Source organism: Tachypleus tridentatus, chromosome 6, assembly GCF_004210375.1.
Source record: "Tachypleus tridentatus isolate NWPU-2018 chromosome 6, ASM421037v1, whole genome shotgun sequence".
Lineage (NCBI taxonomy): Eukaryota > Metazoa > Arthropoda > Merostomata > Xiphosura > Limulidae > Tachypleus > Tachypleus tridentatus.
Window position 1 is genome coordinate 156,218,818 of NC_134830.1, and position 22,312 is coordinate 156,241,129.

The following is a 22,312-nucleotide window of genomic DNA, read 5'->3' on the forward strand; positions in this document are numbered from 1 at the left end:
AAACAAATGTGTTGAAAAAGAAAACAGTTGGTGCATGTTAATAATTAATGATACTGAAGAAAAAAAGCCCTATCATTATGAATATATGAAAACCAGACAACTGACAAAAAAGAAAATGTAAAAGTGGAATCTCATGATTTGAATAAGCTAGATTTATCTTATGATAATGAAGAGATTGTGAAGCCAGGATAGAAACTTAAAATTTATAGCACGTTAATACTATATTAGGTGATGGAAGTGTTGACATAGATAACTCTACGTATACCCTCTCTAGTATACCCCTGTACCATTGGACCGTGTATCAAGAACATCTATAACCACTTAAGATGATACTTTTACCCATGATTATAACCTTAGATCATGTGGTCGTTTACCAACTCAACAAGAAGTAATCCTTACCCCCTACTAAAAGACGAGTGAAAGTTTATCCCCAAGTAGTTCTACATAGCCCCATAAACGACACTAATAGAGCTATTGTTAGCTAAGTAGAAGAAACACTTGGTATGCTAGTAGCTTTTAACAATATGTTAAGACGTAGTCGTAGCTGTAATTAGACTTAAGTTGATAATATAGGATGTGTATAAACATTATTGAATATGTTATATATATATATATCTTTGTGTCTGTGGGGTTATCGGACATTTCTCTTTATATGTTACAGTTGTAGAAATATCTTTACTACGATCATTTTCCTTTTGGTGAGTGGAAACATGGCGGCAAATAACGTATTTTACCAGTAAGAAATAAGACGCGTATGCTTTTTATTGAAGAAGAAAATCTTATATTATCATGAGATAAGTGAATAATTTTCGAAGATATACCATTTTTACAGTATTTTGGATTAATAATTTCATTACGAGAAGATGTAATATTGTTCGCAAAATCTTTTTGTCGTAAGTAGTCGTGTTAATTTCGATGACGGTGCTTCGGAAAATATTACGTCATTACATATGACAAATCAAGTAATAGCAGTCCAATGCTCAGTAAAGATCATACAGGAAGGAACTAAAAACTATGACACCTTATGTGGCCGATATCTTATCAAAATAGAAGTTTTGTTATTAGACTTAAATTATATTAAAGACAGCGTCTCGATTTCCGATCGGATTCCACAAAAATGTGGTTTAATAGACGCAGGTGGAAATGTTTTTAAATTTTTCTTCGCATAAGCAAAAACGAACGATTTACGTCAATTAAACAAAAAAAAAATCGAACAACAAAGACAGGTATAGATGGAAATGGTTAACTTAACAGATCACTATAATGAACTAATTAACCCAGACTCTTCAATTAATTGACCACAAATTCAGGAAAGTGTCCTAAGTCTTAGAAAACATTTCAAAATTTTGATACATACCGGAATCAGACAGTCTGAACTTCATTAAGTAGGAACTGAAATGTTAGTTTTCAATTCTAGAATTCAAAATAACTATTAAAATTATTATTTACAGTTGGAACTTGTAAGACTGAGTTATCTAAGTTAGAACAAGTATTATATATGTGGCTGAAGACAGAAAGGTAGTTCACACTTTATACGTCCAAACATATTTGAAAACAAATAGTAGATGAAATTGGTAGGAAATTACTTCCGTACATACAATATATGATACCTACAAATAGTGAATAGATTTATATGTATTACAAATGTGTAAAGACAGCTGCAGCAAAGGATACACTTAGGGTGTTATAGAGATGCGTTTGAAAGCAACAAATAGAATGTTCAAATTGTATAAGACTGTATACTTGACTTCTACCTTTAACTGTTCGTTAGCTCTAATGAAAGAGAAAGGCATCCCAAAATGGGATATATGACCCCTTAGAGTAGGTAACCCTGAACATTTTAAAAATAGAATAATTATAATTACATTATTCTATTGTTAGAAAATTAAAGCACCAGTAACTTGGTTATTTTATGTGTAAAAGATGAAATTACCTATTCGATTCTATGCCCTAAATGAAATATAAATCGGTTTCTTTATGGAACTGATGTAATTAAATTAAAGAATAGTTGATATCTTAGATTGGTCAGAACAAGTTCAGCTCCTACCCAAGGAATTACGTTGCCCTTTGTCTTAGAAGTAAAGCTAAATATACATAAATTCCGTTGAATATAAGAGTACCCTACTAGCAAAAGCTATTGCCTATAAAAAGTTACAGTTAGTTCCAAGTTTCACTATGTCGATATTTGGGTATTGATGATAAATACCCAGGAGGGTCAGGTACATTTGACCTCTTCCTCCCTCACGAACGATTATAGCGTCTGTCTTTAGGGTTTTTCAGTTACAGTTAATTCACAAAATAAAACTAGATTTAAATTTTAAACGACTATGAATCTTATAGGATGACATCCGAAACTTGCCCTGTTGGAGAGCTGGGTAAAGTATCAAGGAATTTTAACAACATGTAGATCACAGAAGAGCTACAACGGAAGGAAGTAGATTAGATAAGTGGAAGTTGACTTATTCAGTAATGATAACAGTATATTTGGTAGTAATACTGGTAAATATGGTGTTGTACACAGTACGTGAAAAATTGGCTTTAATGACATATTGTAAGTTATATGAGCTGTAAATTCAAAAATATAACCAAATCAGGCCTAGACAATTACAAAAGATTTTCTTACTCACAGGCCACTAAAGTGATATCCCATCTGATTTTGATGTAGAGTGATTTATGATAGCTAAACACTAATATTGAATTTGTAAATAATTGGCGAAGTTACCTAATCATAAGTTTAATATACAGATGAAAATTAATAGAATCAATTAATATATATATACATGTTTGAGAAACCAAAAATGAAATGTTTGAAAACAGGCGTACAATAACAAGATTAATTTCCCATAACAAAAGAAGCTATAAAATATTACCGCAACACAGTTAATCAATGATATATAAAATAAAACTCACATTACGATAGTGTTATTCCAGAAGAAGACAACTTGAGCGCACAAGTGTTAAGTGATACATCGAAGTGCGTGTAAAACAATTAAGTAAGAGAGTTGTAACAACGTTCTCTTCCGAGAAGACATTTCTGTTATGAGTTCAACATGAGAGAACTGATCGTGAAATGAAGACGAATGGGACGTGTCTTGATTGTCACGGATGGACTGGAATTTGTTGTATTAATTAAACTTAAATAATATAACGTATACCATATTAATCACTTTTTTCTTAATTTGGAGTTTCTTTTACGATAAATATTATATAGTTAAGTGTTATATAGCTAATGAATATTATGTGATTATGTACTATCATTGAGTGTGTTTACTACATATCATTATATCTATGAACAAGTTTATAATGAATGTATGGTATATATGTTTATATACATACATTTATTTACATTATTAATATTAAATTGTAAATGGTGATGGATGTAAGATGTAAGGATCGAAAAAGTGAGCTTTTACGAGTAAATATTTATCAGATATTTTTATTAAGCAAGTAGGAGTGAGGCCTCGCTAAATATTTTTGAAGTCTCGTATAATATTGGTTAATAATGAGAATTGTGATACAGAATACATTGAAGTATCAGTACACACGTTTATAAAACAATGATGATCCAAGAATAACAATGCTTGAATAAAACATGTTGAAAAAGTGTCTGCTGCTCGTTTAGCGTTTAGTCTGTAATTAGTTGAAACTATCAACTAATGAGTTCATCCAAGAAGAAACTATAATAGATTGACATCACTACAGTGTGAGAACAAGTTACAAAAGATTGAATACCAACAAGCTTAAAACTTCCTGAAATGTAAACAACTGTCTTATTGATTAAATATCGATAACAAGAATGTCAGTATAGATACAAAATAAATATCCGGTTCAAACACTTGACCATGTAGTAATATTTCTTTTACAGCGTTTCTTTTCCGAACTGTCAACACTCGATATATATTCTACAGAAATTAACCTAACCAAGCATTTGATTCTGTATCAAATCGTGTTCCTTGAACAGGAGAAACACACAGACAGACAGATTAACGAAAGTTTTCTTTTAACAATAAATTGTCATTTATTTCTTAATATATTCAGTTTATTGTTTTATGTTTTCTATTGCGAAAAAAAAATCAAACTGAGTTTCAAGCAGAATTTTTATTTCCTAATTAAGTTTACAGTAATGTCAAGTGTACATTTTTCTTGCACTGTATAACCTTCGGGTTGTTTTTTGAATAAAGGTGAAATTTCAAAATACCACTTTTACAGGCGATAATCCGGATCCTATCAAGCTGTAAAATTAAAAACATATATAAAGTTTCATATGAGTATAGTTAAAAGTACAAAATTGTATATGTTGCTATGAATAAGTTATTTAATTAACATAAATAATGTTTAAAGGATTGAGGCAGTTTATGCGGGATGACGAGAAACCCACTTCATTTATTTCAAGGGTATTTTAGTTATGATAAAAGATATTGTAGATGAGATTTATGTCCATGCATTTTTGTTGAAAAACAATATTTTCCCGCTACTGTTATTATCGAGTGGTTATCTTAGAGGATATCAACCATTATATTTTCCTTGCTCTTGTTCATTTGGATTTCAGTAATGGGAAGGTGTTCTTTATATCATAACATAATTCTTCTGTTGGTGTCTTGATTATTTCTTCTATCTCTTCTTACTGATGTATAGTTACATATCTTGAATCTATTCTTAGGATAAATTAGTGTTACACTTACAATAAGAATAACAGGGTTAATATTTTTATTAAGTCTTCGATCTCGTGTTTCTTGGAAGCAAGTGCACCTTGGATGTTGATCATTAGAACTGTGTAATTAAAATTTTAGCATGTATCCTATGATTGTTGTGATTAGTTGCGGTATATGTGATGTTATGTATTTTTTAGCTATGTCTATGAATAGGTCTATGCTATATTTCGATAGGGTCGGTTTTGTGAATTCTGTAATGAACTCTGTAACAATGTTTTTAATTAAGTTTACTGTTAGATTTGTTTCATTGTTTATGTTTTCTTTTACTGTAAGATTGTTATTTTCTTGGTTGTTTGTTGTACCTCTGATTTTGTTAAGTTCTTGTAAATTGCTCACTGTTTTGGTTGAAATTTGTTGTTTCTTTATTGGTGGTTTTGTTTATGTAATGTTTTCTTTCAACATTTTTTGCATATGTAAATGGACCTGTAGTTGTGTGTGTTTGTTGTGTTATGTGTGTTATCTTGTGTTGGTTTTATTGTTTTTATATCATAAATGCGTTGTTTTATCTTTTTATTTGCCGCATCCTTTATAATTTACTGTTTGTATTTCACCAGAGTTACAGCAGTTTTGTTCAGCTTGATCTTTTTCACGTGCAGATATGTGGTGTTCACGGCCACATCCGCAACACCTCGGTGTTTGTAGACATGCCGCTGAAACGTGTTCATATCGTTGGCACTGTGTAATTTCTACTGCTGGTGTTTTTAGTGATCAACTTGGAATTTTTTGGTACCACAAAATGATACAATTGTTTATCAGTTCCAAGATGTTTTAATGTTGTTCCATGTCAACTCTTACTAAATTTGTTGGTTTCTTAGTGATTTTGGAAATAATTCTTTCCACTTTAGTGTATGATATATTTAGTTTATGTAATGCTTGCTCAATATCCTATTTTGTTATGGAGTTGTGCACCCTACTGATTACTATTGCCTTAGGCTCTGGTTTAATTCCTGGTAAATATATATTCATGTCCCATGTGCGAAGGCGTCCTTGGGCCATTCTTTAAATAGTTTATTTACGTCAGCAGCTCCTTGACCTCGAACAAGGACACCGCCCATAGGTAAACGCTTGACGCTAGCTGTTTCAACACGTGGTTTACATCTGCTGAATTCCGATGCCCGTTTCGGTTGATCATATGGGCCAGGCACCGCTCAATAACAGTAGAATATTTGGGTGTTTTGTTTTAAGTGGTTTATTTTTTTGGTTGTGTAGTTTCATTTGGTAATGAATTTCTACTTTTTCTATTCGATACTACGAGAGTAAACTCTTGGTTTTCATTTGTTTGTTCATCGCTTTGTTCTAGATTTTTCTTCTTCATTAGTTTTTGCGTTATCAACATCCAAAGCTTTCTTTAAGTTCTTAACATCATTCGTATTATTTTTAGTGTAGGAAGGAACTATCTCTACCTCAGTATGAGAAGTTTCTTCACCTTCATCTTCAGAATTTTCACTTGAATTACGTAACTTTTTTTCTTTCTGATTTTCTTTTTTCTCTTATATTCTTTTTATTGTTTTCTTCATCACATTCCAGAGATGTTAATTTTGCTTTTTCAACATTACAAAGTGCCAGTAACGGGGAGTTTTTTCTAAATTCTAAATTAATCCTAGTTTTTGGCCACCAAGCGAAGTAGACTTCTTTGTTTGTTTGTCAGGCCACTCGTTGTGGATGTTTCTTGGTTTTCCGGAGTCATGGTTGTATTTCACGCTGCAGTGGTCAGCATCGCTTTTTCCTTGGCGATTCGCACTTTCGTCGACCTAGTTGGATCCCTCTCTTTTCTCTTCTCATTCAACTGGTGCTGTTTCTTTCAGTATGGGTAATTATTTTTGTCCAAGTAAGAACAGTAATTTATCTTTGCCCAGATAAGTGAAGATAGTTGTCGCAGGGAAAGTGTTATAAGTTTTCCCTACACTATTCATATAAACTCAAGAGTATGGAGAAAACTCGTCTATCTCTCAGCTCACACTCGCCAAAAGTCCCCGGCGTTCGACTCGTAAACTTAATGCCGCGGGTTCGAATCGTGGTCGTACCAAAAATACTCGCCTTTTCAGCCGTGAGCGTGTTATATAGTAACGGTCAATCCCACTATTCGTTGGTAAAAAGAGTAACCCAAGAGTTGGCGGAGCGTAGTGATGACTAGCTGCCTTCCCTCTTGTCTTACACTGCTAAATTAGGGACGGGGAGGTGCAGATTGCCCTCGATTAGTTGTGCACGAAATTCAAAAACAAAAACAAAACAAGCAGTTGAGATGTTAACTCTGATAGTTCCAGTATAACATAACTAAAAACACATCTTTTACTATCAAAAGCATTATTTGATAAAACAAGACGAAAACCTAAACAACCAAGGGCACTTCAAAATCTGTTAAACAGAATTTGAGTAAATTAATCTACGAGACATTTTTTGTGTCCTTTTTACTGGCTATATTTTCTTACACTACCAATACAAGGTTTGGGGCGTGGGTACATTTGACACAATTTTATTATTCATCAGGATTCCTACCAACCTACCTTCAATTAAAATTATTTTAGGCAGAATTACACTGAATTAATCTATGATACTTTTGGTACGATCGAGAATATCAATCGATATTAGCTCTCAAATCGATCAAGAGGTGATGAAGATATGAGTTAGAAGTTTGTACTTAAAATATTAATAAAATAATAATAACTTTGAGCCGTTTTATAAGCCGCTGTGAAAAACATATGATATACATATTTTAAAATAAACTTGCCACTTTGTTTTTCATGTAGTTTTGTCAAAGGTATAGATTAAAGAATAGTATTAGAACAAATAAAATACGTTATATGTGTATTTCAACTGGAGATTCGTAATACTTCTGTAAACAACTGGAATATCGAATCATATCAATAATAACACATCCAACTCTAGCTGTCTTCAATAAATTGCAGAGAATACATGTGCAGTGGGGTCTATTTGAGATTTTATCTACATTTAGAGCATGTTTTCTAATTTAGTTGTGACATCATTGACTGGAAACGTATTGACCTTATTTTTAATCTATCCACATTCACTTGTTAAAACGCGCTGTGCAGAAATTTCTACACACTGGCTTGTGATAATATACGTTCTTGTGAGGCTCGGCATGGCCAGGTGGATTGAATCGTTCGTCTCGTAATCTGGTAGTTGGTATAGAATGTAAGAGTAACCTATCATGTTCTCGTTAAATAAGTCCCTTTATCCGTATTATAGTTTCAATTGAAAGCTATTTAAGAATGTCTAAATAGTTTTGAAATCAATGCAAATGTTTGATATACATTACTATCATGTTTCCGAGTCATTGATATGTGCTTCGTGTGGTATGTTCCATTTTTTAGGTCAGTTTCACTAACTTTTTTAATCATAATGTCTGTAATATATTTAATTTATAATGTCTATAAGTTACAAAGTATCAAATGGATAACTTAAATAGTATTCCAAAAACTATGTTTGCTGAATACAACCCGGTCTGGAAAGAAACACGCATTGAGCAATAGATATTATACATGTATAGTGTGGTTGCAATGCTATCATGATAAATTCTTCAACCCGTTGATTATCTCTGGGAAACTAAACAGAAAATGCAACGGTTAACAATGTAATAGGTCTAACACTAATATCTCATGTTAAGTGTAAATGTATGTCATAATGTTTATTAGTTTTCATTTTATTCTCTTTTTTATGATTCCACTACATTATTAGCTAGATATCTTGTTTTGGCGTAACGTACATCTTATGGGAAATTGTTTATATTTGGGCTGTTAATAACTAGAAATGTTATTCTTTATTAGTTGTATTAATCCCTAGATTTATTATCTAATTCTGATCACCTTGGTTTATTAGATCAAAAACTAGTGAATATAATATTACAGTTTGACTGTTAATAGTTTTATTGAATCTTTTCAAACTGGACTATAACATGTCAGACTGTTTTACTATATCACAGTAAAACTGTAACCATGAAGGAAATATTGAAGAGTCAACGTAAAGAAAAGCCAAAGAACTCGTTCTACCACGCTGTTTCAGTTCATTATTGAAAAGGAAATGACGAATATATGTTAATAGTAATATTTTATGTTGTGACTAGAATTTCTAAAAGTGAGAAATCTATAAATTTACGTTTTTTGTTTTTTTTTAAATGTTCTGTAACCATTATTTCATTTGATAAATGAATATTTCCTGTCAAACATTGTCTGGAATATAGTGCCATCTAGTGTGACTCAAAGAGTTTAAAAAACTTTTTTTGTGTGTGTGTCCGAGATATCATTTTAAGATTATGATAAAATCACATGAAATAATGATTTCTGACTGTAAATGATAGTAAAGCACCAAGAGTGAATTTAATTAGTCTTACCGTCACAGCTTTCACTTCTCAAAATAAAAATAGATGGGTAGATGTTATGGTATCTAATAATAAACTGTATTATCAAAGAAAGCTTCGACTGTCACCAATCCTTCTCCATATGCTACAAACTCACTCTGAGAACTGGCTAATTAAATATTAAAATTGATCTGTTCGTGTCATGTGAGTTTTTGGCCCAATAATTCGTGATTTAGATTATGAGGTTAGTGAACAAAATAATGATGAGTTAATAAATAACTTGCTTGTCTGATCAAAAAGCGGAAACGATTGCTGAATCATTTGTAAATAACATAATTGCTGAATACGGTGTAACCCAGTACTTACTGACGGATAGAGGTAGTAACTTCGTTTCTAAGTTAGTAAGAGGCATTCATCAATTGTTAGGTGTCCAGAAAACTGAAACAGCTGCTTTCATCCAGCTGTTAACGTATTAGTAGAAGGATTCAACAGAACTTTGCTAAGCATGATCTCTCAATACTGTGGGAAAGATCAGAAAACTGGGGAAGAGCTGGTTCATCTATTACATAAGTGATGAAAATGAGTCTACTCTGGAAAGTTCGTTCTTTACATTACATGGTAGAGATGTACTGATCCCTATACAAGGAATAATAACCCGAAAGTACTTTTTCATGCAGTAGATTACGATTAAAACACTGAGCTATTTCAGAGAATGCAGTTAACCTTTCAGTTACCTAATAAACATTTAACACAACCTTCTAATCATGGAGAGAAATAAGCAAATAAAAAGGCAAAACTAATGATAAAGAGTTAATGTTAGCTCTAGTGAAGAAGCACGTGGTGTGCTAGAACCTTTTAACAATATGTTAAGTCATATGGAAGTTGAAATTAGAATTAAGTACACGGTATAAGATGCGTTTATACATTGTTGTATATGTTATACATACATAAGTGTGTGGCTATAAGACACTTGTCTTCATATGTTTTGTTGTAGACATGTCTGTAGTTTTATTTCGATCATTTTTCTTTAGATGATTGGAAACATGGCGGCACAGAACGAGAGTAGTGTACCGGTATAAACTCAGATGGGTATGATTTTTATCGTAGAAGGAAATTTTTTATTATAAGAAGATAAGTGGATATTTTTCGAAGATATATCATTCTTATAGTATGTTTGATTAACAATTTTATCACGAGAAGAACTAATCTCATTGGGAAATCTTTTATGGTAAGAACTCGTGTTAATTTCGATGAGAGTGGTTTGGAAAATATGACGTTATTTCACATGACAAATCAGGTAATAGCTATCTTATGCTTGGTAACGATCTTACAGGAAGGACTAACTAAGAACTATGTGGCCTCAGGCGATATCTTGTTAAGATAGAAGATTTTTATTAGAATTAAAGATATTAAAGATAGGATTTTGATTTCCTTTTGGAACCCACAAAAACGTGGTTTACTAGACAGGTGAAAATGTTTTGAAACTGTTCCTTAGCTCAAACTGTTGAAATGATAGAGAAGGATATGCTGAAATCTATAGAAGGTCCCATTAGAGTATGTGACCCTGTAATGGGTAAAAATATAATAATTTTATTTTCACAAAATAAAAAAAATAAAAAAGAATAAAATAAGACACAAGGAACTTCGTCATTTCATATATAAAAAAATGAACTTACCTTATTGATATTAAATTAAATATAAATCGGTTTGATTATCGAACTGATGTAATTAAATTAAAGAATAGTTGATATCATAGACTGGTTAGAACTTGTTCTACTCACAGCCAATGAATTACATTATCCTATAGTTTTAGGAGTAAAACTGAATATATAGGAAGTCCGATAAATATAAGAGTACCCGACTGGCAAGAACTATTGTCTACAAAAAAGGTACAGATAATTCAGAATATAATTGTGGAGTCAAACCTCATTGAGCTGTCAAACATGTAAGATGAAATCTGAAACTTCATCTCTTCGAGAGCTGGGTAAAGTATCATGGAATTTCATCAACATGTAGACCACGTGAGAGCAACAGCAGAAGGAAGTAACGGAGATAATCGGAAGTTGACTGTTTCAGTAATGAATAAACATTATGTTTTTCATAGTAATACTAGTAAGTAGTGTGATATACACAAAACGTGAAAGACTGGCTTTAATGATATGTTTGAAGTTAGATGAACTGTTTAAATTCAAGAATAAAACCAAATCAGACCTGGGCAACAACAGAAGGTTGTCTTCCTCACAGGGCACTGAAGTGGTTGAATTATGTAAAGAAAGCCCATCTGATTTTGATGTAGAATCATTTTTAATAGCTATACGTTATTATTAAATTCGTAATTAATTGGCTAGGTTACCTAATCGTAAGTTAAACATATAGATAAAATTTTAATATGATCAATTAATATATATGTATGTTTGAGGATCTAAAATGCAAAGTTTGAGAACGGGTGTAGAAGGACAAGATTAGTTAGCCAGAGACGATAACAAAAGAAGTTATGAAATATTACCCGAAAGACAATCAATGACAGAGAAAAGAAAACCCACATTACGATAATATTATTCAAGTGGAATAAAACGTGAGCGGAGAAGTGTTAAATGAGAAATTGAAGTGAGTGTAAAACAGTGAAGTGCGCGAGTGATTACAACGTTCCACTCCTTGAAGAAATTTTTTGTATGAGTTTAAATAGAAGACCAGGAAAGAACTAATAGTGAAATGAAGACGAATGAGAACGCGTCTTGATTGCTACGGATGGCATGCAATTTGATGTATTAATTAAACATAAGCAATATTAAGTATACCTATATTAATATTTTTTTTTTTAATTTGGAGTTTCTTTTACAATTAAGTATTATATGGTGAAGTGTTATATAGCTAATGAATACTATGTGATAACGTACTCTCATTCAATGTGTTTATTAGCAATTACTATACCTGTGAACAGGTTTATAATGAATTTATGGTATATATATATATGGTAATGAATAGAAGATGTAAGGATGGAAAACCGAGCTTTGACAAGTAAACATTTATCAGACATTTTTATCAAGCAAGTAGGAGTGAGGTCTCGCTAAATATTTTAGAAGCCTCGTATTATATTGGTTAATAATGAGAATTGTGATACAGAATATAGTGAAGTATCAGCACACACGTGTATAAAACAATAATGATTATAGAACAACAATGATTCTATAAACCATCTTGAGAAAGTTTCCACTGCTCGTTTAGCGTTTAGCCTGTAACTAGTTTACGCAATCAAGGTTTGTAAAGTAGTTGTTTAAACTATGAACATTGTATTAATGAGCTCAATCAATAAAAAACTGTCACAGGTTAACACCACTAGAGTATGAGATAAAGTTACGAAAGATTGATTTCTAACAAGCTTCAAACTTTCTGAAATGTAAACAGCTGTTTATTGATTATATATCGATGACAAGAAGGTAAGTACAGATAAAAAGATAAATCTCCAGGTCAAACATTTCACCACGTGGTAAAATTTCTTTTACAGCATTTCTTTTTTGAATTGTCAACACTCGATATATATTCTACAGAAATTATCCTAAGGAAGTATAGGATTTCGTATCAATTTGTGTTCTTGGTACAGGAGAAACACACAGACAGACAGATTAACGAATGTTTTCTTTTAACAATAAATTACACTTTATTTCTTACTTTATTCATTTATTGTTTATGTTTTCTGTTGCGAAAAAAATCAAACTAAGTTTCAGTGCAGTTTTTTATTTCAAAATTACGTTTACATAATTTTAAGTATAAATATCTTTTTTATTGTATAACCTTCGGGTTGTTCTTTGAATAAAGGTAACATTTCAAAATATCATTTCAACTGGAGATAATCCGGATCCTACGACACTGTGAAAATAAAAAACATATATAAAGTTTCATATAAGTGGAGTTAAAAAACACAAAATCTCGATGTTGTTATGAATAAGTAACTTAATTAATTTAAATAATTTTAAAGGATTAGGGAAGTTTATTCGGGATGACGAGAAACGCACTTGAAGTAAAATGTATCTTAAGACTTTGGTGTGGGTTTTAAATCTTTTACTAATATCAAGTGGAGAACAAAATTTCAACCTTCTTTGGTGATCTTCCGGTTTTCAAAGACTTTGACAATCACTCTTTCAAGAATTAGGTTCACTGACTGTCCCACAACTAGTTTTAATGAATATTAAGTCTGTACAAAACGCCCCATCTAAATAACAAGATTTGTTTAATTTTTAAAATTTTCGTTCATATAAAATTCAGGTAAAATCGAACTGAAGTAATTAAATTAAAGAATAGTTGATATCTTAGGTTAACCAAATTATTTTTTTCACCTCTAAGTGATTCAGTAAGTCTCACATACTACAAAAAACCAAATTTCGAAACCCGTTTGGGCAGAGCATAGATAGTCCATTGTGTAGTTTTGTGCTTAATTCAAACGAAAAAGAAAGAATCTTCTCAGCCAAAATATTATAATATTCTCAATTTTATAAGGAAAACTAAATATATATGAAGTCCGTTGAATATAAGAGAACCCTACTGGCAAGAGCTATTTCTATAAAAGAGTTAGAGATACTCAGAATTAAATGTAGATTTAAATCTTAAAGGACTCTCAAACTTACAGGATGAAATCCGAAACTTCCACTGTTCGATAGCTGGATAAAGTGTCAAGGAATTTCAACAAATGTACATCACTAGAGAGCTACAGCGAAGGAAGAAGCTGTTATAAGTAGAAGATGATTGATTCAGTAATAATATCATTATTTTTGGTAGTAAAACTAGTAAGTATGATGTTATACACAGTACGTGAAAGGTTGGCTTTATGACATACTGAAATTAGATAAGCTGTGTAAATTCAAGAATAAAACGAAATCATCAGTCAACAACAGAAGGTTGTCTTACACTCAGGCCACTGAAGTGGTTGAATTATGTGACGATAGCCCATCTGATTTTGTTGTAGAGTGATTTATAATAGCTTTATGTTAATATTAATTTCGTAACTAATTGGCGAGGGTGTTAATCATAATTTAAACATCAGATAAAATTGTTGAATGAACAATGATATAATATGTTTTAGAATCCAAAACGAAATGTTGAAAACCGATGTAAAAGGACAAGATTAATTTTCCACAAACGATAACAAAATAATTTGTGAAATATTACTGCAAAACAGTTAATGAATGACAGATAAAATAAAACCCAAACGATAATGTTATTCAAGTAGAAGGAAACGTGAAGGAAAAGTGTTAATTGATAAATTGAAATGCGTAAAACAGTGCAGTACAAGATTACAACATTCCACTCCTTGAAGACCTTTCCAGTATGAGTTCAAAGAGAATACCAGGGAGAACTATGGAAGTAAGAATGATGACGTCTCTTGATTGTTACAGAAGACCAGGAGAGAACTGACAGTGGAAGTAAGAAGAATGATGATCTCTTGACTGTTACAGAAGACCAGGAGAACTGACAAAGTAAGAAGAATGAAGCGTCTATTGATTGTTCACAGAAGACCAAGAGAGAACTGACAGTGGAAGTAAGAAGAATGAAGACGTCTTTGATTGTTACAGAAGACCAAGAGAACTGACAGTGGAAGTAAGAAGAATGAAGACGTCTCTTGATTGTTACAGAAGACCAGGAAGAACTGACAGTGGAAGTAGAAGAATGAAGACGTCTTTGATTGTTACAGAAGACCACAGGGAACCAGTAAGTAAGAAGAATGAAGGCGTCTCTTGATTGTTAGAAACAGGAAAGAACTGACAGTGGAATAAGAAGAATGAAGACGTCTCGATTGTTACAGATGGCCTACAATTTGATGTATTAATTAATTTAATACAATATAGATATACCGACATTAATCACTGTCTTTTATTATGAAGTATTATATAGGTTAGTGTAACATAACTATATATTAGCATAATTAAGTGTCATTGAAAGCGTTTATTAACTGTTACTATATCTATGAAGAACTTTATAATAAATACATGGTATATATTTTATATATATACATACGTTTTAAACAGAAATTGTAAATGTTGATGGATGTAAGATGTAAGGATTTAAAATTAGGTTTCACGAGTGAATATTTATCAGATATAATTTTTCTTTCAAACAATGAGTGACATCGCTAAATATTTTAGAAGTTTGTAATATTCGTTTAATAATGAGAAAAGTGATACCGATACAGTGAAGTATCAGTACAAACGTATATAAAAGATTTATTATTATCGAACAAAATGATTCTATAAAACATTTGAAAATTTCCACTCCTCCTTACCGTTTAGTTTGTAATTAGTTGACGCTATCAAGGTTTATAAAGGGGTTGTGAAACTATCGACAATTTATTAGAAGTGGATCTAAAAATAAACTGTGACAGCTGGACATCACTACAGTATAAAGTTATGAAGGATTGATTACTAACAAGTATCCTGAAATGTAAAGTTATGAAGGATTGATTACTAACAAGTATCCTGAATATAAAGTTATGAAGGATTGATTACTAACAAGTATCCTGAATATAAAGTTATGAAGGATTGATTACTAACAAGTATCCTGAATATAAAGTTATGAAGGATTGATTACTAACAAGTATCCTGAATATAAAGTTATGAAGGATTGATTACTAACAAGTATCCTGAAATGTAAACAGACTGTTTTATTGATCAAATATCGATAACAAGAATGTGGGTGAAGATAAAACTCAGGGTCAAACATTCGATCATGTTGTAACATTTCCTCTAGAACATTTCTTTTTCGAATTGTCAATACACGAAATATATTCTATGGAAACTAACGTAGGCAAGTATTTGATTCTGTAACGAAACGTGTTCCTGGAACAAGAGAAACACACAGACAGACAAATTAACGGTTTTCTTTAAATATAAATTACACTTTATTTCTTACTTTATTTTCTTGTTTTCTATTACCAAAGATACTAAAACCGAGTTTCAATGCAAAATTTTAATTTCAATATTCTTTTACAGTATTTTCTATAATATATTTTTATTGCACTATATTACCTTTGGGTGTTATTTAAATTGAGGTAAAATTTCGGAATATCATTTCTTTCGGCGGTAATCCGGTTCCTAAGAAACTTTAAAAATAAAAGCATATATGAACTTTCATATAAGTTGAGTTAAGAGCACAAAATTGTCGGTGTTGTTATAAGTAAGTTATTTAATTAACTATAATGACTTTAAAGGCATGGTAAGTTTATTTGTGATAAAGAGAAACTTATTTGAAATAAAAATATATCCCTAGATGGCTGATATGGTATTAAAACGTTTATTAAGATAAAGTTGATCTCAAAGTTTCCACCTTCTCAGGTTATCTTCATTAACAAAGAGTTGGAAACTTTCTCTAATCTAAAGAAGTTTATGTTTTAAGGACACTATAAATTATTTGATTACTGTTTTAGTTCGTTTCAATATGCACTATACTTTTATCTATACATATACACAGATAATATTTTTATTAATATAACCATAATTTTCTTTAAATGTTTTTTATAACAAATATTTATATATATATATATATATATATATATATATATATATACCACTGGAATCTTGTGTAACAAATAATATAACACAGACTCTAATCCATTTATGAATCTCCTCCTCTTTCCTTACAGCTAATTGTAAAGCAGATGTTAAAATGTTCCATTCTTACCCTTTAATAAAAATGAAGATTACTTATGATTTACAACAATAACAGTCCTTTCTCTTCTCCCAACGACTTATCAATAACTTTAGTCACTTAAATCGCTAATATCTGATGTAGGTTCTATGCGATAAACAAAGTTCACATACACCACTGTGTAGCTTTATATTAAATAAACAACGTGTACTGATTCCCTTATGTTTCTCATTTCAAACCAATACGGTTTTTAATGTGTATAAATTTTAAACTCTTAGACATTATCTAAAAAAACAACGATTTATATTTACCATTAGAATTCGGCAAGTTTTTTAAATATTCAAGAATTTTAAAAACAATAAAGTTATCAAACCAGGTTCTTCCAAAAACTGAAAATACCAATGACAATATGGTTATAGTTATTAAAGAACAGAGTATGCATTTTTTTCATCCTGTGAGATAATGTTCATATTAATAAGAAAGATATTACATAAGTTACGAATTTTGAAAATGTTGGGATAAACTTTGACCAATCATAGGGAAAGCAAGATTTCAACCAGCAATCTCAGATTCACGAGACGAGAGGTGTGGCCTGGTGGTTAAATTGATTAACTTTATTATTTCAAAATTGAAACTTTGAAACTCTTCCGTTTTTAAATGTTGATATTCTTACTTATTTATACTAACTTGAACATCGAAATTAAGTGTGTTGTTACGAATTACCCTCCGCCAATACGATTTTATGCATTCAAATGTAGACTGTCATTCATTCTTAGCTCACTATCCAATCTTATATCACTTCTTCTTCCAGCACCGGAATGTAAATGTCTTACTGTTCGTGTTTCTCTTCTTAACCCATCTCTTAAGTTAGGGTAACTGTCAAAAACCAAGCACACGTATGTGATTCTTCTAAACACATATTTCTTGTATCTTCCATTTCTGTTACATATACCGAAATCTTGTTTCTTATCAAAACCACTTTTATTCTTGAGTCTGTTAAGAGCTCTACTACTTCCCCCTATATATCCGTGACCTCTATAACCATTGTGGATGTTTCGGGTTATTCTGTTAACTCCGTTTTCTGCATAACTTTCTGCATAGTAGACCGTAATCACTAAAAGTAGAATGAAATTCTGTAAAAATATAAATATTAAATTTTATTTTTTATATCAAACTAGGACCATTAAACAACCAAGCTATTTGCTTCTTCCGAGAGGAAATTCTGTAGATCCAAAGTTATTTCACAAAAACATACAATTACACAAACTAGTACGATGTAAATTAGCTTATCCTATAACTTTTTACTTATAAACCTTTTAAATTTCATTGCAAAATGTGCATTCATAGAATAGATTGAAGATTAAGTATAAAATAAATGGCAGATTAATTTAGTGAATCTAGTCAACATAAAGATTATTTTACTGGTGTTGTGACAGATTCCGCGCGAGGAGCTTGCTCGTAAATTTAACATAATTTTCTTGTTTGTTGTTTTATATGATGAGAGCGTTTGTCACAGTATTATTTTACTGGGAATTTTGTTACACTGAAATTGAATACTTTACCACTGACTTCATCTTCATTATACTCCAATAAGGTAAAAGACGTTGATATCAGTTGCAAGTTAGTTGTTTATGTTAATAGTATTCTTCAAAGTTACGAATTTATATAATGTGTCGTGATGACGACATCACAGTGAAGGCCACAGCTCTGAGTTACAAAACTTATATGACCTAGATTACTATTTACTGATTTTACAAAGGTCGTACTTTAAATTAGATTCTTTTCCAGATATATTGACAAACAAATTTAAATCACAAATCAACGCAACAAACTTTATAGAAGTGTTTTTAGTTTTCTTTCTGATACTAATGTACTTTCAAAGGACGATATCGTGTTGAATAGGCTTTATGTGGTTTATATAACTTCGTCCAAAAGTAAAATACAGAGTTATTTATTTCCTATGTTACAATCTCAATTATTTTATGCAAAAACTCTAATTTGTATGTTTTATTTTACATTATTATTATTTATTTGTGTGTCACATTCCAAACGAGTTTGGTTTTGTACCGTTACGTTATGTCAAACTTTCTGAATAAGTAAATTAAGGGTATTTAGATAAAATTTACAATTTTACTTAAATTATACGTTACACGGTACGTTCAATAATTACTTCTTAATGATTTATTGTTCTATGTTTTACAGTAGAGACAACTGAATATACCGAAGACTCAGCAGAAAGACCGATGTGGCTTTGCGATAATAAAAACACACAAACACAACCTAATATAAATAAACCTTCCAAACGCTAATTTTACCTCAGGTACTTATTTAATAACAATTTTTTTCATTGGTATAGTATGTATGATTAACAATTCATGTTCTCATTAAATAAGTTTCTCTGTCTTTATTATTGTTTCAATCAAAAGCTGTAAACAGATCTGAAATCGATGAGAATATTTACTTTACTTTACTATCTTGTTACCGAGTAATTGGTACGTGCTTCGTATGGAATGTTCTATTCTTCTTTAAGGATAGTTACACATCTTTATTGATTGTAATATCTGATATATAATTAATTTATAATGTCTACAAGTTATGACGTCTCGAATATATCGCTAGATTTCTTATCAAATTCTGATCCTTATTGGTTCATTAGATCCGAAGCTGGGGAATTTAATAATACTGTTTGACATTTAACAGTTTTGATGGATCTCATTAAATTGGACAACAACATGTCACACTGTTTTCCTAAATCGCATAAAACTGCAACCATGCAGAAAATATGGAAGTGTTACCGTCGAGTAAAGCCAAAGACACTGTTCTAAAACTCTGTTTCAGTTGATTATTGAAAAAGAAACGATGAAAATATGTTAATAGATGTATTTTATGTTTGGACTGGAATTGACAAAAATGGAGAAATCTATAAACTTAAGTTGTTTTTTTTAAATATTCTGAAACCATGATTTCATTTGATAAATAAATATTTCTTTTCACAGATTTCCTGGAATACAGTGCTGTCTAGTGTGACTCAAATAGTATAAAAGGAAAAAAAAAAGTTTATTTTTGTTCATGTACCCGTGAACTAAGGAGATTTTGATTTAAGATTATGATAAAATCGCATCTAATAAAGATTTCTGACTGTAGTTGATAGTAAAGCACCAAGAGTAAATATAATTAGTCTTACCGCTATTTCTTTCATTTCTTAAAATAAAAATAGATAGCCAGATGACATGGTATCTTCTAAAAAAACTGTATTATCAAAGAAAACTTCGACTGTCACCAATCCAATTCATACCCCGTAAACTCACTTTAAAGATTAGCTAATTAAATATTAAAATTGATCTATTAATTTTACGTGATTGTGTGGCCCCATAATTTGTGATTTAGATTATGTGATTACTGAACAAAATAATCATGAGTTAATAAATAACTTGCTTACCTGATCAAAGAGCGAAACAGAACTTTCCTAGATATGATCTCTCAATACTGTAAGAAAGATAATAAAACCTGGGACGATCTGGTTCATTTATTACAAAAGTGCTGAAATTGAGTCTACTTTGAAAAGTTCGTTTTTTCCTATTACACGGTAGAGATGTACTGCTGCCAAGGCAAGAAATTTGACCATAAAAATATTTTATCACGCAGAAGGTTATGATTTTCAAGAGGGAAAACAACAAGAAACAAGTAAAACTGTGGAAAGACACTTTCAGTGTCCTTAAAGAAACAAGTTTAATTAATTTTGAGAATAAACAAATGTGTGGAAAAAAAAACAGTTGGTACATGTTAATAATTAAAGACACTGAAGAACAAAAACACTATTATTACGAATATATGAAAACCAGACAACTGACAAAAAAGAAAATGTAAAAGTAGAATCTCATGATTTGAATAAGCTAGATTAATCTTATGATAATGAAGAGATTGTGAAGCCAGAATAAAAACTTAAAATTTATAGGACGTTGATACTACATTAGGTGATGGAAGTGTTGACATAGATAACCCTACGTATACCCTCTCTAGTATACCCCTGCACCATTGGACCGTGTATCAAGAACATCTATACCCACTTAAGATGATACTTTGCCAATGATTATAAACTTAGATCATGTGGTCGTTTACCAACTCAACAAGAAGTAATCCTACCCTACTAAAAGACGAGTGAAAGTTTATCCCCAAGTAGTTCTACATAGCCCCACAAACGACACTAATAGAGTTATTGTTAGCTAAGTAGAAGAAACACTTGGTATGCTAGTAGCTTTTAACAATATGTTAAGCCGTAGTCGTAGCTGTAATTAGACTTAAGTTGACAATATAGGATGTGTATAAACATTATTGAATATGTTATATATATATATATCTTTGTGTCTGTGGGGTTATCGGACATTTCTCTTTATATGTTACAGTTGTAGAAATATCTTTACTACGATCATTTTCCTTTTGGTGAGTGGAAACATGGCGGCAAATAACGTATTTTAGCAGTAAGAAATAAGACGCGTATGCTTTTTATTGAAGAAGAAAATCTCATAGTATCATGAGATAAGTGAATAATTTTCGAAGATATACCATTTTTACAGTATTTTTGATTAATAATTTGATTACGAGAAGATGTAATATTGTTAGCAAAATCTTTTGTCGTAAGTAGTGTTGGTTTTATGACGGTGGTTCGGAAAGCGTCATTACATATAACAATTCAAGTAATAGCAGTCTAATGTTCAGTAAAGATCATACAGGAAGGAACTAAAAACTATAACACCTTAGTTAGACGATATCTTATCAAGATAGAAGTTTTGTTATGAGACTTAAATTATATTAAAGATAGCGTCTCAATTTCCGATCGGATTCCAGAAAAATGTGGTTTAATAGACGCAGGTGGAAATGTTTTTCAAATTTTCTCTCGCATAAGCAAAATAATCGAACGATTTACGTCAATTAAAAAAAAAATCGAACAATTGCAAAGACAGGTACAGATTGTTTTGGTTATATTATGTGTTGAAAAATGTTGAGGTTCGGTAAACATCAGTGAACTACCGGTTAGCAAATTTTTATCTGAAACAACGTCTCAGAAATTGGAAATCTATAGATAAGTTACATTTCTCCCTCGCTTGTTTCTTCTGAATAACTTTCTTAAATTCTCCATTCACAAAACTTTATGTAATTTTCCCACCATAGAAATATTCCTCACAAATCAGTACGTACAAATGTTTTATTTTAAAACGTAATCTGAACACTTAAGACATTAGGGTTTTGTGGTAAACAATGTGTAAATTATGGCATATTTTTGTTAGTTGTTTTTCACTTTTTTATTAGTGCATTCAGTTTGTTTCTCAGAAACAAAAATATTAAAATACTCAAATGGAATTATAAACTAGTTGTAATTCTTTTGGATTTTGATCGATCTTGATAAACGTGATTTTAGCGATTTCGATTACCAGACAACGAGTTTAAGTAATTTTAAGCTTTGTTGTTTATATCATTATGCAGCAATTCAGTTGATATTTATATTTAAGTGTTGTTAGAAACCAGGATAAAAAAACGGAAAACTTGCTAATAAAAACCACTTAATTACAAAATTATTGGATGTTGTTTATCTCGTGTTTTGACGTCAACTGTAACGTCAGTTGCAAAAGAATACTTTTTTCATTCGAGCAAA

The 22,312-nt window shown here is 30.9% G+C and overlaps 2 protein-coding genes across 2 annotated transcripts in view; both read right to left on the minus strand.

Annotated features, from left to right (window-relative positions):
- LOC143254190 (uncharacterized) overlaps positions 1-22,312 on the minus strand; it is a gene marked incomplete in the record, with an annotated part of 711,062 nt that overhangs the window by 177,458 nt on the left and 511,292 nt on the right.
- On the minus strand, positions 17,182-18,288 carry LOC143254195 (uncharacterized). The gene is made up of 2 exons (XM_076508993.1): positions 18,225-18,288; positions 17,182-17,795 (listed from the first exon to the last, which is right to left on the minus strand). The coding sequence occupies exons 1-2, from the start codon at positions 18,240-18,242 to the stop codon at positions 17,403-17,405; spliced, it is 411 nt and encodes a 136-aa protein (XP_076365108.1). The 5' UTR covers positions 18,243-18,288; the 3' UTR covers positions 17,182-17,402.